This window comes from Ursus maritimus, unplaced genomic scaffold (assembly GCF_017311325.1).
Source record: "Ursus maritimus isolate PB19 unplaced genomic scaffold, ASM1731132v1 scaffold_25, whole genome shotgun sequence".
Taxonomy (NCBI): domain Eukaryota; kingdom Metazoa; phylum Chordata; class Mammalia; order Carnivora; family Ursidae; genus Ursus; species Ursus maritimus.
The window spans coordinates 40,303,924-40,320,735 of NW_024425008.1; the positions used below are offsets into that span (position 1 = coordinate 40,303,924).

The window sequence follows — 16,812 nt, forward strand, 5'->3', positions numbered from 1 at the left end:
GAATTCAGCTAGATAGCTATCAAATCATTCTGAACACCTGCGAACTCAACAGCAGATCTAAGAAGAATAGCTGCAACTCTACAAATAGAAAAACAACCACTTTCTGCAAGGTAGGAGGTGCAGAGAAGTGAATCCGAGGCCATATATGGGAAGATAAACTGAGGGGGGGGAGGGATCCTCTCTAAGCCAGCTTTGGAAAAGTGATATAGCAGCAGAGTGCAAAATCAGAACTTTTAAGAAGTCTGCTCAGTGGAGGTAGGGGACATCCCATCCTGAAAGGCACTCAAGGTGGCTAAGTGGGGATGGAACCCTAGGTGGGACAGTGTGGTCTCAGTCACAGGAAGACTGGGGGTGCCTGAGTGTGGCAGAGTTCCCAGGCATTTGAGCGGGGAAGCTGGCTGCAAACAGTGAGCTCAGGAGTGGGCTCTCAGCCGGGGGTTGCCATAAACCACAAACGGCAGCACAGTTGGGTGACTGCTTTCTGAGCAAGGGCCCAACAAGTGGCAGAACTGGCGAGACACCCCTTCCTTTCCCGAGAGGAGTGGCACAATAGCGTGCCACAGGAGTCTGTAGGGTTTGGATGCTAGAAACAGGTCTTGGTCTGAGACAGAAATGCTCAGTCACAGGCTGGGTGAACATGGAGTGCAGACAGAGACCAGGGAGACAGAAATGATTGATGCTTTTCTCTGAGAGCTCATTGAGGAGTAGGGCCCTGAGCTTTCAGCTCTGGGGCCAGAGGTTGGGAGAAACCCAAAAAACTCCACCCCAAAATTGCTAGAACTCACGCAGGAATTCAGCAAAGTGGCAGGATGTAAAATCAATGCACAGAAATCAGTTAACATTTCTATACACTAACAATGAGACAGAAGAAGAAATTAAGGAGTCGATCCCATTTACAATTGTACCCAAAACTATGAGATACCTAGGAATAAACCTAACCAAAGAGGCAAAGAATCTGTACTCAGAAAACTTACAGAACACTCGTGAAAGAAATTGAGGAAGACACAAAGAAATGGAAAAACGTTCCATGCTCATGGATTGGGAGAACAAATTGTTAAAGTGTCTGTGCTACCTAGAGCAATCTACACATTCAGTGCAATCCCATTTTTTATAACATCAACTTTTTTCACAGAGCTGGAACAAATAATCCTAAAATTTGTATGGAACCAGAAAAGACCCCAAATAGCCAAAAGAATGTTGAAAAAGAAAACCAAAGCTGGTGGCATCACAATTCCAGACTTCAAGCTCTATTACAAAGTTGTAGTCATCAAGACGGTATGGTATTGGCACCAAAGCAGACACACAGATCAATGGAAAAGACCAGAGAACCTGGAAATGGCCCCTCAACTCTATGGTCAACTAATCTTCAACAAAGCAGGAAAGAATATCCAATGGAAAAAGTCTGTTCAACAAATAGTTTTGGGAAAATTGGACGGCCACATGCAGAATGAAATTGGACCATTTCCTTACACCATACACAAAAATAGACAAAATGGATGAAAGACCTAAATGTGAGACAAGAGTCCATCAAAATCCTAGAGCAACCTCTTCAACCTCGGCCACAGCAACTTCTTGCTAGATACATCTTGAAAGGCAAGGGAAACAAAAGCAAAAATGAGCTATTGGGACTTCATCAAGATAAAAAGATTTTGCACAGCGAAGGAAAGAGTTGACAAAACCAAAGACAACAGACAGAATGGGAGAAGATATTTGCAAATGACATACCAGATAAAGGACTAGTGTCCAAAATCTATAAAGAACTTATCAAACTCAACATGCAAAGAACAAATAATCCAATCAAGAAATGGGAAGAAGACATGAACAGGTGTCTCTTGTCTCCTAGAAGACATCCAAATGGCCAACAGACCCATGAAAAAATGCTCAATATCACTCAGCATCAGGGAAATACAAATCAGAACCACAATGAGATACTGCCTCACGCCAGTCAGAATGTTTAAAATTTACAAGTCAGGAAACAACAGATGTTGGTGAGGATGTGGAGAAAGGGGAACCCTCCTACACTGTTCGTGGGAATGCAAGCTGGTGCAGCCTCTCTGGAAAGCAGTATGGAGGTTCCTCAAAAAGTTGAAAATAGAGCTACCCTACAACCTAGCAATGCACTACTGGGTATTTGCCCCAAAGATACAAATGTAGTGATCCGAAGGGGCACCTGCACCCCAGTGTTTTTAACAGCAGTGTCCACAGTAGCCAAACTATGGAAAAAGCCAGATGTCCCCTCCCCCCCACAGGAATATTACACAGCCATCAAGAAATTGAAATCTTGCCAGTTGCGACAATGTGGATGGAACTAGAAGGTATTATGCTAAGTGAAATAAATCAGGGAAAGACAATTATCATATGATCTCACTGATATGTGGAATTTAAACAACAAAACAGAGGATCATAGGGAAAGAGAGGGAAAAATAAAGCAAGATGAAATAAGAGAGGGAGACAAACCATAAGAGATCTTAATCATAGAAACAAACTGAGGTTTGCTGGGGTGGGGTGGAAGGGATGAAGTAACTGGGTGATGGACATTAAGGAGGGCATGTGATGTAATGAGCGCTGGGTATTATATAAGACTTAGGAATCACTAACCTCTACCTCTTAAACCAACAATACATTATATGTTAATTAATTTAATTTAAATTAAATTTTAAAAATTAAAAATGAAAATGAATAAAATAACATAGACATTTCTTCAAATTTTTTCTTTTTTGATTACAGATAATTATATGCTATTTCTATGCTTTATCTTTACCATGTTTCAGATTCTAAAGATTTTTATTTATTTGAGAGACTGAGAGTGAGAGCAAGAGAGAGCACAAGCAGGGGGGAGGGGTAGAGGGAGAGAGAGGTAGACTCCCCACTGAGCAGGGAGCCTGATATGGGGCTCAATCCCAGGACCCCAAGATCATGCCTCCCAGGCACCCCATCCATGTTTCAAATTTTGTTGGTGCCTGGAAGATGCACTCAAAAGACAGTAAGATAAACCTGTGAAGTATCTGATTAAACTAGTTTATTTAATTTTTCCCAAGAAGGAAAATCAGAGATTGAAGAATGTCCTCTGGCTAACTAATTCTGTCCAGTTATGCAGGAATAAATCTCACATTGAGACATTAGGAGCATTACAAAATGGATTTTCTGAGGGGCATCTGGGTGATTGAGTTGGTTAAGTGTCTGCCTTTGGCTCAGGTCATGATCTTGGGGTCCTGTGATTGAGCCCTGCCTCAGCGAGGAGTCTGCTTCTTCCTCTCCCTCTGCGCACCCCCATCTCCCCTGCCACCCGCTGCTCGTGCTCTCTCTCTCTCTCAAATAAATAAAATATTGAAAAAAAAAAATTAAAGTAGACTGTCTCAGTTACCAAACTTAAATTTTACTTTTTTTTCCATTCATTTAAAACAAACAGTGGTATTTCTTACTTTAGCATGTTTATGTAAAATGTTTACTTTTATCTTTTTTAATTGCATTATAAAATACAAAACTAAGTTTCTTTGCCTTTTAATCCTGTTGCGTAAAAGCATTGTCTTTTCAAATTTACTTTTGTATTTGAAAAAGTAGTATACACTCATGTTAAAAAAATTCAGCAATATATATGCAAGTCTAACTGCATAATGTTTTTATATGCATATGTACATATGTATATATGCATCACAACTTCATATGATTCCTTATACATAAATCTTTTAGATTGTTTCTAGCCTTTCGTGATTATAAACAATATTGGGAGAAGTATACGGGTAGGTACGTCTTTGTTTACATCTGCAAATATACCTGTGCAATATATATATAATGTGGAATTGCCAGGTCAGAGGCATTTGAAATTTGATGTTACCAAATAGTCTTTAAAAAGGCTGAAATAATGTAAACCACCAGGAAACAAGGAGTACCTGTTTCCTAGTAGTTCCCGTTCAATACCAGTAGCCAAAAGTATTAGATTTTCGGATCATTGCCATCATGGTGGTAAAAGTGGCAACTCCTGTGGTTTGCCCATTCTTCTATCAGATTGTTGGTCTTTTTACTCTTTGTAAGAGCTCTTTGTATATTAAGTAATCTGTCTTTAGCCAACTGATTTAAAATGCCATTTTTATTATATACCAAATTTGATCTATACTTAGGTCTGTTTCTGGCAAGTTCTTAAAATTTACTTTTTGGTGTGAACTTTGCTGGAAAGAGCCCTATATTTTTTAAGTTACTACTATGTTCAGGGGCGCCTCGGTGGCTCAGTCATTAAGCGTCTGCCTTCGGCTCAGGGTGTGATCTCAGCATTCTGGGATCAAGCCCCACATCAGGCTCTTCCTCTAGGAGCCTGCTTCTTCCTCTCCCACTCCCCCTGCTTGTGTTCTCTCTCTCACTGGCTGCCTGTCTTTGTCAAATAAATAAATAAAATCTTTAAAAAAAAAAAGTTACTATTATGTTCACAGTTCAAAAAGAATTGACACCTTTACATTTTTAGTTTTCCTAAGAATATATTCCATTTATTCAAATCAATTTTTATTTCCTTTAGTGTTTTAAAGTTTTCTTTGTGTAAAACATATGTATTTCTTTTGAAATTTACAGTGTCCTGTATTCAACACAGTATACTCAGCACTGTAGGGAGACTCTTATTACAAGAAGTTATTTCTCCTCCACTTAAAAGCCAGAGGCCTTACGTATAATGGCTTATAAATCCCTACATATGTAGTCCCTTACTAATCTCCTACTATCCCATTTGCTTACTATGTATGTTCTAGTCACACCGACCTTCTCATAATTACTTGAAAATACTATGCATGTTCTCATCTCAAGGGACTTGCTCATCTCTTCACGCCCAGAATGCTTTCCCCCAAATATCTGCATGGCTTGTTTCCTTAATTTTCTTTTGAGTACATTATTACAGTTGCTTTCTAACAGGTATACTTGCTTCTACCCTTACCCCCAAATCCCTGCAAGTCAAAAGAAAATGTTAGTTTGGACCAAAATGGTAGTAGGGGCAGAGGTGAGAAGAGATCACATTTTGTATTTATATGACTGTTAGATGACAGGATTTGCTGATGGATTGAATGTGAAGAGAGATTAGGATGGATCTAAGCCTTAATGGAAGATATGGAAGAAATTGCATGAGAAGGTTTGAAGGGAGTAAAATCGAGTTCAGTTTTGGTCACGTCATGGTTGAGAGGGCTGTTGGACAATAGGCAGTTATATAAGTCCAGAGTTCCTGGGAAAGAACCCTGAATCTGAGGAGTATCAGCATATAGATGCTATTGAAAGCCCTGAGGCTAGATGAGATTACTAGGGGAGTGCAGATAGAGAAGAATTTCCAAACAGATCGTAATGCACTCCAACAAGTAGAGGGTGGGGAGGGAGGAATTAGAAGAAGAGATTGAAAAGAATGGCCAATGAGATAGGAAAAAAAAATCAGGGTGGCTTGTTGTTTGGGAGGTCAAGTGAAGAAAGTGTTTGAAGAAGTAGGGAATGGGGCCGCCTGGTTGGCTCATCTGGTTAAGCATCTGGCTCTTGATTTTGGCTCAAGTCATGATCTCATGTATTATGAGATCGAGCCCTACGTCAGGCTCTGCACTCCGTGGAGGATCTGCTTGAGATTCTCTCCCTCTCCCCCACCCAAAATAAATACATAAATCTTAAAAAAAAAAGTGGAGAATGATTCACTGTATCAAAAGCTGATAATAGGTTAAATAATGTAAGGGCTGAGAATTGACATTAGGTTAGGAACATGAGGTCATTGGTGTCCGTGATAAACAGGTTTTGTGGAAGGGGGAGGATAAACATAATTGGCTCAGAGTTCAAGAGAAATTGGGAAGAGAGGAATGTAAACAGCAAGTATAGATAATTCTAGGAATTATACTTTGAAGGGGAAAACAAATGTCAGTAGCTAGAGGGGAAACTAGGGTTATTAAGGAGGATTTTGTTTGTTTTCTAAAATGATAGGAAATTTAGCATATTTGCAGTTTGGAACAATTGAGGAGCAAAGAGAAAATTGATATTATGCCAGAATTGGATAGTATGGTCTATTCTCTTTGTTGATTCTGTTATATTCATTCATTATTTCTTTGGTTTTATTTTTTTCTCCCATTGAGCTCTGATTGTTGGTATGTCATCTCTTTCATTGTTAACGTTTCTTTCATGAGTCCTTCTATTTCTTCTTTGAACTCATTTCAGAAATGCCATTCTTATTGGGCGCCTGGATGGCTCAGCCAGTTAAGCGTCTGCCTTTGGCTCAGGTCATGATCCCAGGGTCCTGGGAACGAGTCCCGCATCAGGCTCTCTCAAATAAAATCTTTAAAAAAAAAAAAGTGCCATACTCATTGATTTCATGGAGAATTAATCATTTTCATGCGTTTTATGGTGTGATTTTGACCCTGTGTTCTTATGTGGCTTTTGGTTATAAAGTTTTCCCCTTGACATCATACGCTAAAACCTACAGTGGTTCCTTTTTTGATTATTGGTCATCTTTGAACTGGAAGTATTCTTAGAACAGCTATTTGCCCAACAATAAAATTGTGGGAGAGGAACCTGGGTAGTGCTTGGGGAGGGCAGAAAGCTTAAATTTTCCCACTTGTTTTGGAAGTCTTCTCACTAACACTTTTCTCTGGTGGTTTAACTCAATGAGTAAGAAGCAGAGCCTCTTATATGTCACAGGGTTTTCTCGTTTGTATTGATAAACACAGCATGCACATTAAAAGAACCCAGGGGAACCGCACCTAAACCAATTAAATGACAATCACTGGGGGTGGGACTTGAGCATATGTGTATTTTTTAAAAAATTTAAAAAATTTTTTAATTATTTTTTGATGTAAAGTTCGATGATTCATTAGTTGCGTATAACACACAGTGCACCATGCAATATGTGCCCTCCTTACTACCCATCACCAGCCTACCCCATTCCCCCACCCCACTCCCCTCTGAAGCCCTCAGTTTGTTTCCCAGAGTCCACAGTCTCTCATGCTTCATTCCCTCTTCTGATTACCCCCCTCAGGTGATCCTCAGGTATAGCCAGGCTTGAGAATTACTGGTTTAGTTTTTATTTTTAGCTAAGATCAGATACTTGGCTACATACAACCCTGTTTCTCTTCCACCTTACTATACATGTACCCTGCTTCTTGCAAAAATGGCATGTGTGCGCATTCACATTTTCCGTAATATGCCCTACCTCTACCCACAGCCCACTCATATTTCCCATAATACTGTGCAAGCGCTTGTTGGTTTTATCTTAGATCCACCACCTTTTTTTGGAGCACTTTGAAGTGTACCCTAATTTCTGCAATCAGGCATCTTGGGTGCCTAGCTTGGTCTGGTTCCATTTGAAAATAAATTTTTTATTGTGAAATATAATACACATACATAAAATGCATAAAATGTAAATAAACATCCATGTAACCACCATCAGGTCAAGAAATTGAACATATGCCAGGATCCCAAAAGCACTTGTATTACCCTTCCTAATCAAACACTCTCCTTTTGTAAAGGTAACCACTGTTCTGACCAATTTGTAATCATTTCTTTTCATTCTCATATTCAGGGTTTTGGATGTTTCCTACTTTCATCAAATAAAGATGAAAGTTTGCTTTCAGAAAGGGGAGAGGGACAGAAATGCCTTTTATTCTTCCATCTTTGGAAATAGAGGACTATTAAGTTTAAGGAATTAGAAAACCAAATATATATTTGAATCCATTAAATGCTTTATTACTCTAATTTTAAAAATATTTTACAGCTGTGTAACATTTTATCTTTACTGAACTTTATTTCATTTTATTCTTACAATTATTTTATGAGATTGCCTGTTGGGATTTTTGGGGTGTGTGTGTGTGTTTTAACAGAGGAAATTAAATATCATATAGCTAACATCCCAGTGGCAGAGAACAGATACTGCCTGACTGGCAGTTCATTTATGATACCCTAGTGCAAGCTGTTAACCTGACTTGATTTATAGTTTCTTCAGTAAATGTGAAAGTATGAGATAGAAATTTAATTTGATTTTTTTAAGAGATAGGAGTTTTAAACTTGCATTTCTCATTTTTAAAAATATTTATTTATTTATTTATTTGAGAGAAAGAGGAGTGAGTGGGGAGAGTGGCAGAGGGGAAGGAGAAGTACAAGCAGACTCTGTACTGACAAAAGCAGGGCTCCATCCCACAACCCTGAGATCATGACTTGAGCTGAAACCAAGAGTCAGGCCGCTTAATGGAATGAGCCACCCAGGCGCTCCTAAACTTGCATTTCTCTTACAACAGTATGGTACCAGATATTTCAGTATAAAGTGAGAATACCAATAATGTACACATTAATCACTCTTTTGGGTACCCAAGAATTTAAATGTATATTCAAGTTAATTATCTTTTTTAGGAATATGAAGCCATCTACCTAGCAAAATTAACAATACAAATGATGTCACCACTCCAGATAGAAAGGTCATTATCTGTTCATTCTGGACCCACAGGTAAGGATTTTTGTCATTTTGAAGAAGGTTGGGGAGAAAGATGATAGTATGAAAGCATCTTTTGCTCTTTACAAGTTATGTTTAGAAAACTTTGGGTAGACTATTAAGATAACTGCAAATTAATTTTATAACAAATACATGTTTATTATATTAAGCTTCTGCTATGTGTACACTACTGTACCTGGTTAATAGAACTAGTTAGCTGGAAGATCAAACTTCTCCTTGGTTTAGTTTAAGTCTTTAAGTAGTATAACTGCTGTAAAGATTAAAATAATAAGAGGGATCTGGAGAAGGGGCTCTAAGTACACTCAGGTGATCTTAATAAAAATAAAAGGTGGTTCATAAATAAAAGCATGTTTCAAGTTAGTAGGGTGACTAATGTGAGCTACCCGTTTTTCTCTTGTCATCAGTATTTCAATCCCTTCTCCGTTTCTTCCTTATTTCAGAGTACCCCCTCCCCTGTTTTCAAAGTTAATGATCCAGGCGTGATCTCAAAATCTTTTAACGTCTATTTTCCTTTTCGAAGACCTTGCTACCCTTGTTTATCTCTTTTCTTTTCTTTTCTTTTTTTTTTTTTTTAATGATTTTTTATTATATTATGTTAGTCACCATACAGTACATCCCCGGTTTCCAATGTAAGGCTCAATGATTCATTAGTTCTGTATAACACCCAGCACACCATGCAATACGTGCCCTCTGATAGTTGTCTTTCTCTGCTTGACTTATTTCACTTAGCATTATCTCCTCCAGTGCTGTCCATGTTGTAGCAAATGTTGAGAACTCGTTCTTTCTGATAGCTGAGTAATATTCCATTGTATATATGGACCACAACTTCTTAATCCAGTCATCTGTTGAAGGGCATCTCGGCTCCTTCCACGATTTAGCTATTGTGGACATTGCTGCTATGAACATTGGGGTGCATATGGCCCTTCTCTTCACTACGTCTGTATCTTTGGGGTAAATACCCAGTAGTGCAATGGCTGGATCATAGGGTAGCTCAATTTTTAACTTTTTAAGGGACCTCCACACTGTTTTCCAGAGTAGCTGTACCAACTTGCATTCCCACCAACAATGTAGGAGGGATCCCCTTTCTCCACATCCTCTCCAACAATTGTTGTTTCTTGCCTTGTCTATTTTTGCCATTCTAACTGGCGTAAGGTGGTATCTCAGTGTGGTTTTGATTTGAATTTCCTTGATGGCTAATGATTTTGAACATTTTTTCATGTGTCTGTTAGCCATTTGTATGTCTTCATTGGAAAAGTGTCTGTTCATATCTTCTGCCCATTTTTTGATTTGTTTATTTGTTTCTCGTGTATTGAGTTTGAGAAGTTCTTTGTAGATCTTGGATACCAGTCCTTTATCTGTAGTGTCATTTGCAAATATCTTCTCCCATTCCGTGGGCTGCCTCTTAGTTTTTCTGACTGTTTCCTTGGATGTGCAGAAACTTTTAATCTTGATGAAGTCCCATAAATTCATTTTATCTTTTGTTTCTCTTGCCTTTGGGGATGTGTCATGAAAAAGGTTGCTTTGGCCGATGTCGTAGAGGTTGCTGCCTATGTTCTCCTCTAGAATTTTGATGGATTCCTGTCTCACATCGAGGTCTTTCATCCATTTGGAGTTTATTTTTGTGTATGGTGTGAGATAGTGGTCAAGTTTCATTCTTTTGCATGTAGCTGTCCAATTTTCCCAGCACCATTTATTGAAGAGACTGTCTTTTTCCCACCGGATGTTTTTTCCTGCTTTATCAAATATTAGTTGCCCAAAGAGCCGAGGGTCCATTTCTGGGCTCTCTATTCTGTTCCATTGGTCTATGTGTCTGTTTTTGTGCCAGTACCATGCTGTCTTTGTGATCACAGCTTTGTAGTACAGCTCGAAATCCGGCATTGTGATGCCCCCAGCTTTGTTTTTCCTTTTCAACAGTTCCTTGGAGATTCGGGGCCTTTTCTGTTTCCATACAAATTTAAGGACTGTTTGTTCCAGTTCTTTGAAAAATGTCCTTGGTATTTTGATCGGGATAGCATTGAAAGTGTAGATTGCTCTGGGTAGCATGGACATTTTAACTATGTTAATTCTTCCAATCCATGAGCATGGAATATCTTTCCATCTTTTTATGTCTTCCTCAATGTCTTTCAAGAGTGATTTATAGTTTCTAGAATATAGGTCCTTTACGTCTCTGGTTAAGTTAATTCCAAGGTAACGTATGGTTTTTGGTGCTATTGTAAATGGGATGGATTCCCTAATTTCTCTTTCTTCAGTCTCGTTATTCGTGTATAGAAATGCAACTGATTTCTGAGCATTTATTTTGTATCCTGCCACGTTACTGAATTGCTCTATAACTTCTAATAATTTGGGAGTGGCTTCTTTTGGGTTTTCCATATAGAGTATCATGTCATCTGCGAAGAGAGACATTTTGACTTCTTCTTTGCCAATTTGAATACCTTTGATCCCTTTTTGTCGTCTGATTGCTGTTGCAAGGACTTCTAGTACTATGTTGAATAATAGTGGCGAGAGTGGGCATCCTTGTCGTGTTCCTGATCTTAAGGGAAAGGCTTCCAGCTTTTCCCCATTGTATCTCTTTTCTTTTTTACTCTTATTCTATTTAAGGTCTATATTGGCCTCCTATCCAAACTCTTACTTGGTCTGTTCTATACATTGTGGCCAGATTTATTTTCATAAAAGATAGTTCTGATGTATTTTTCCTGTACAAAATCCTTCATTGGTTTAATTCCTACAGAAGAAAACAGAGTGTCATAGTATAAGTAAGGTGCTTCTGATCTTGGTATCTCTCCATGTTCCTCTTCATATAGACACTCCAGAACTACTAATGGTTTCATTTGTGTCTTTTCTCCACCAAGAATGCATAACATTCAGTGTCTCTACCCTTAAAAACTTAGTTTACATATTATGTCTTCAAGAGAATGACGATTGACTTAATCTTCCTCCAATCCCTAGTTACTTGAAACTCCTGTGGAGCTTTATTTGTACCCCCTCACTTTCTGCTTTGCATTATTTAGGTCTCCTACCTCTTTTAAAATGCAAGTACAGTACTTCATCTGAAATTCAGCCGTAGCATCTGTATTTAGCTTTATGGCTAGCATATTTTCTGCTTTATTCCATTGTCTTGATACTATATTTATATCCTTATTTTATTAATCTTACAGTGAGAAGTTAGTTTCATGTTAGAATCCACTCTTCAAACATTATTACCATGATTTAGCACAACCTTTTGGGCATAACTTTAAGCCTGTGCCATTATTAGGCAGATAACACAGCAGATCCTTTACCAGTTTAATTGTTCCCCTAAAGTTTTCCTCCACTGAGACTAAAATTTCTTGATTATAACTATTGGTCATATAGTGATAGCTTTGATTCTATGTGAGAAATTACTGTACTAGCAGACTCTGATGTAAAGAGTAGATAAAATCTCTTCTTTATCTGCTGCATGCCATCTTTTCTTCCAGATCTAGACTTCTTGATAATAAAAACACAGCTTCAGTGGAAAAATATTTTCAGCAGTGTCTATGAAAGCAAAAAGATAATTATATCTACAAAATAAAATTGTACAAATATAAAATTACTCTCTTCAATTTCATGTTCCACATCATAGGTTTATGGTAGCTAAAGAACAGACTTGGTAACCAAACATTTAGGTACCATTATCTCTTTAACAGTTCTGTTTTCAAACTGTTTTAAAAATGATTGTTATTTGTAATACCTAAGACATAGTTAATTCTCAAGAGGGGAAATGTATCCTGTCATGAAGATAAAAGTTGTTTGGTAATTTATAACAAAAGAATTTACTAACATTTTACTAAAAATTCAGTCATGGAATTCTCATAGTGCATATACATAGTAATGGTTTATGAAAATAAAGTTTTACTAGCTCTAACATTCTGACAAATGAGTTTAAGTTCCCATTATATGTTATATTTGTGCAATAATTTTAGGCAGTTTGAAGAGAACACATGAAGAAGAAGATGATTTTGGAAACATGCAAGTGGCGACTGCACAGAATGGCTGACTCGAGCAACATTAGAGAGGATGTGAATTTCTATTTGGGAAGGAGAAAATACTAGAGACAATAATAATGTAAAATGGTAAAAACACAAGCTGTTTTTTTTTTTTTTTAAATTATATGTTGCTTCCAGGCGTGTTTCTCTGCAACTTGTTAAGCAACATTTTAAGAAGATGTTGGACTTCTGCAATAGATGGCACTGATGGTTTTACTCCTTTCTTCTTTTTCTTTTCTTTCTTTTTTTTTTTTTTTTACACGTTACAGTTTTATTATAAACCAAGAATTTTGGACTTGCAAAGAGGTATTATTGCAATAATGCACTTTTCATACTTGAAATTTATTTGTATGATATAAAGTTATTACTTTAAACAAAATGCAAGTTAGGGGGGATTTGTTTATAAAATCTGGGTAATTTATAACAAGAGAATTTCCTAAAGTTTGCTAAAAATTCATTTTGTGTTCTATATATTACATTTTAAAAATAATTTTACAGTTCACTTTTATGATGGAACCTCTTATGGAAACATTAACAAATGCAGGAATCTGCCACATTTCTGTTTTAGTGTAATTCAGTAGCTTCATTACCCTTTTATTTTTTAAAACTTAATACCTTATTAATAACCTTTGAATCATGACATTAGCTAACTCTTCTTTAACATGATCCAAGTATTGCTTCCATTTCTATTATCTTCCTAATTTGTTTATTCCGTAGAAAAAAAAGTTTCATGAACAAAGGAAGATGTTTTGCTTGGTAATACCAGTTACTAAAAAACAAGGAGTTTTAGACTTTCGAGTCACTTTCCTTTTTTCCTTAAAAGCCAAATGTTGTGTTTGTTCTTTTTAAGAATTGTTCAGCCCATTTTTTCTTTGTCCAAAATAGCTAAGTAGAATAACCAATGTAGCACTATTTTTTTTTCTAAGTGAAGCCCAAAAAAGAAAAGTGCCTTGCATCAATAAAAAAATTTAAAAAATAAATCTTCACGACCTTTAAATTAGTATGTAGAGCAGTACAAAGTTTTTAACATTTTTCTGTAATTTCTTTTTAACTATAAATTAGTTAAAATAGTCTGAGGTTTAAAGAAACCTCAGTAAATTATTTGGAATATGGAACATTTACTCCTTCATTTTATGTTGTCTTAATGATTCTGTGAAGTTCTTCTGGCTCAGCAGCTTTTCTTTGAAGATGCATTTATTGGGGAAAGTGGTTTGTGGGAAACTTCACTGTATTTAAAATTAGTGTTTTAATTCTAAAGTTGAGTTAATCCAAATTTCCCCCATAATTTGCATTAGCAAAGTCACTTTATGGATCCTTAATTCTCCATATTTTTATTTATACATCTAAAGATTGTTCTAAGAAAAACATTTTTGCTATTTTAAGTATGCCATGAGGAAGGAGAGGAGTGTTTTTAACTTTTTATAGTTAATTTAGGGTAGCACAAACAAAACTCCTTTATATCTCACTTTTCTCAGTCCTCTCTTGAGGTGCTTTACTGATGGGAATGATTTCCATACGTTCCCTTGGTACCAATAGGTACTATGCAAGGTTACCCATTACACCAAGTTACTTCTTTGCTTTCCTCCCTGCAATGTAATATAATACAGTAAGAGCTTTTTTTATCCAGCATAACAGGAATGGAAATTAAAACTGCTTTATTAAGAGTTAATTCCTGTTGACCCAGATGGTATTGCTCTTCTGATTCCCTTCCCCTATTTTACTACCCCGAAAACAGCCTATTATTAATCCCGTTGTGGTCTTGTATTCTGTTGTGTGATGAGGTCATTTGGTGTGGTAGTCTAGTGGAGTCAAGATTTGCATTGTATTCAGAAATTCCACTTGGCAAAGTGCCAGATAACACAGCTTTCCTGTATATAGATCACTATACTGGTCCGCAAAGATCTCTCTTGCAGTCTGATAATCTATGATGCTTCTTCATTTGGCAGAAACTCTGCTTAAAAGAATCTTCATTATAGTACATTTAGGTTTTAAAATGAGGCAGTTAAGATTTTTAAAATTAGTTTCTTAAACATATATATCCTCTCTAGTAATTGGGCCCAAAATACAGATTTAGTCATTTATTAATTTAAAGCTGGTAATTTTTCACTTTTTCTAACCACTGTAATTTTTATGTTGTCACTAAAGTGCCTGCCCAGCACTGTATATTGAAGACTGTCTCTTGGACACTAGGAATAGGGACTATCATCTTCTTGAGTACAGTACTAATAGGGACAAAACATGAAGTTTATTCTTTCTTTCATGTAAGAACACCCCAAGTCACCCCAAGGTTGTTTTACCTTGGATCCATTCTTCCATCTAACGTTCAACCAGTTCTGGTAGCTCTTCTAGTCTTTCTTCTATTTGGTTCCATTTCTGGAATTCCTTTATTTCTACAGATGTTTTGTGATAGTTACCTATAGTAACATTTAACCAATCATGATTTATTTTCTAAAATGTTTGAATAATGTATGAGTGATATAGCACCCAATTTTAAATATGTAATCTGGGCAAGGATTTAAACTGAAATTGCAGCAAAACAGGAAAACTGCTTTACTGTCCCACTTTTAAAGTATGAAACAAATATTGAAAATATTCAAACTGGAATGGCAGTATTCTTACCTTCTAATTTTCGTTAATTAGTTCATGTTAATTTCTTACCCATTAGGTGTTTAAACGGCAGTTACCTTTATTTGTCTCTACTCTGTGGTGGAAATGTTAAACCGGGATAGCTTCTGCTACCAACTCTCAACTGTTTAACTTTTAAAGCAGAATATTTGTTTTGGAGGGGAGTTTGTGCTTCATCTGAGTTTAGAAGTAATGTCAGAAAATGTTAAGCATGTCCTTTTTAAGAAAATATAAGGTTTCTAATTGTCTTATTACCATGGTAATTCAAGTGAATTAGAAGTATTTAACTGCAATCTTGAATTATAAAGTTGGGATGCATATATATATGTGTATGTATGTGTGTATATATATATATATACATACACATACATACATATATCAGGATCTCAACTTGATGTAAAGTAAATGAGCAGTTACCTGGCGGATTTTTTTAATAACTGGTTTAATCCATAATTCCGTAACAAACTTAGCTTCACTTCAGTATTTACTTTATCTTTGTCCATTCAACAATGCTCCAATATGGAAACGATAGGAAATAGCTGAGAATTACTAAAAGATTTTATTTTATTTTTATTGATTAGAAAGTTTCTAGGATCTTTGAATGCTGGATTTTTTTGTCTTACCCATCCATGGCAGCTAAAAAAAAAATCAAAATATTCAGGTTTACATGTTAGCTCTCTCATAGGGAGTTGCCATACCTCACAGTTCAAAGTGTATTCTATAGATCAGTAACATTATACTGACATGTAATTGCAATTTACTATGCAGCAAAAATGATTCAAGAAAAATAACCTACAGTGTCTATTTACCTTTGTATAGGCAATTGCTTAAGTCACTCTGCTTTTAACATTTGTACTTGGATAAAATGCTTATGTATGTATAGGAATGTCACAGTGCAAGATGCTGCTAGCCCTAGCCCAGGCACAAAGTATTAAAATTATTTTGTGAAGACTGGTGGTTGTATTAAAACTGTTGTGCCATTATACCTCAAAAAGATTGAAATGCTCGTTTATACTGCTTATGCCTCAGAACTTCTTTAGATTGTTGTCTTTTAGGTATTAAGTTTACTACCTCAGATTAAGAAGGATGAATGAACACTGAATGTTGAGAAGCACTTAAGAGTATCTTCGAAAACTTTGTGGACGCACACGCACACACACAAATTATGGTCAATAGTCCAGGCAAGGCCTGAATTTTAGCTCAAGAATATTTCTAAGGATTCGTTGAACAGATTTGGAGTTGGAAGTGAGGGAATTGTGTCTGAAGGAAAAGGTATATAGGTCATCCACATTTTTTCTACCCATTAAAAAAAAAAAAGAAAACTTCTTTTCACAGTACCATCTTCTCTGTCAGCCTACCTACATACTATTTTTCATCAAATCCAAGATGCTATCACTACACTGTTATTTTACATACCACTAAAAGGCAAAATATTGAATAAACTGTGGCAAGTCATTGATCATAAAATGCATCCTGATTTCCAAAATATTAGTGCATCTTAGCGTCAGGGAAATATAAATATACAAAACATGTGAGGCATGATAAAAATCACAGCTGTCACTTCATTTCAAAAGCAAATAGTGAAATGTTTTATGCAGCTTTTTCTGTACTCAAGTCTATTCAATAGGGTTTAGAAAATTTTAAACAGGGGCACCTGAGTGGCTCAGTCGTTAAGCACCTGCCTTTGGCTCAGGGCATGGTCCCGGAGTCCTGGGATTGAGTCCCGCATGGGGCTCCCTG

General features: G+C 36.6%; 1 protein-coding gene across 3 annotated transcripts in view; it reads left to right on the forward strand.

Moving 5' to 3' along the window:
• Positions 1–16,023, forward strand: part of STYX (serine/threonine/tyrosine interacting protein) — a 43,650-nt gene extending 27,627 nt beyond the window's left edge. For 2 of the 3 annotated variants that reach the window (XM_008701636.2, XM_008701646.2), the window contains 2 exons: positions 8,344–8,437; positions 12,385–16,023. In XM_008701636.2, the coding sequence (XP_008699858.1) occupies positions 8,344–8,437; positions 12,385–12,458 (168 nt within the window). In that variant the 3' untranslated portion in view covers positions 12,459–16,023. Of the gene's footprint in view, positions 1–6,159; positions 6,237–8,343; positions 8,438–12,384 lie in introns of those variants that run through there. The other variant, XM_008701652.2, reaches the window with a different exon arrangement.
• The last annotated feature ends 789 nt before the right edge of the window (positions 16,024–16,812 follow it).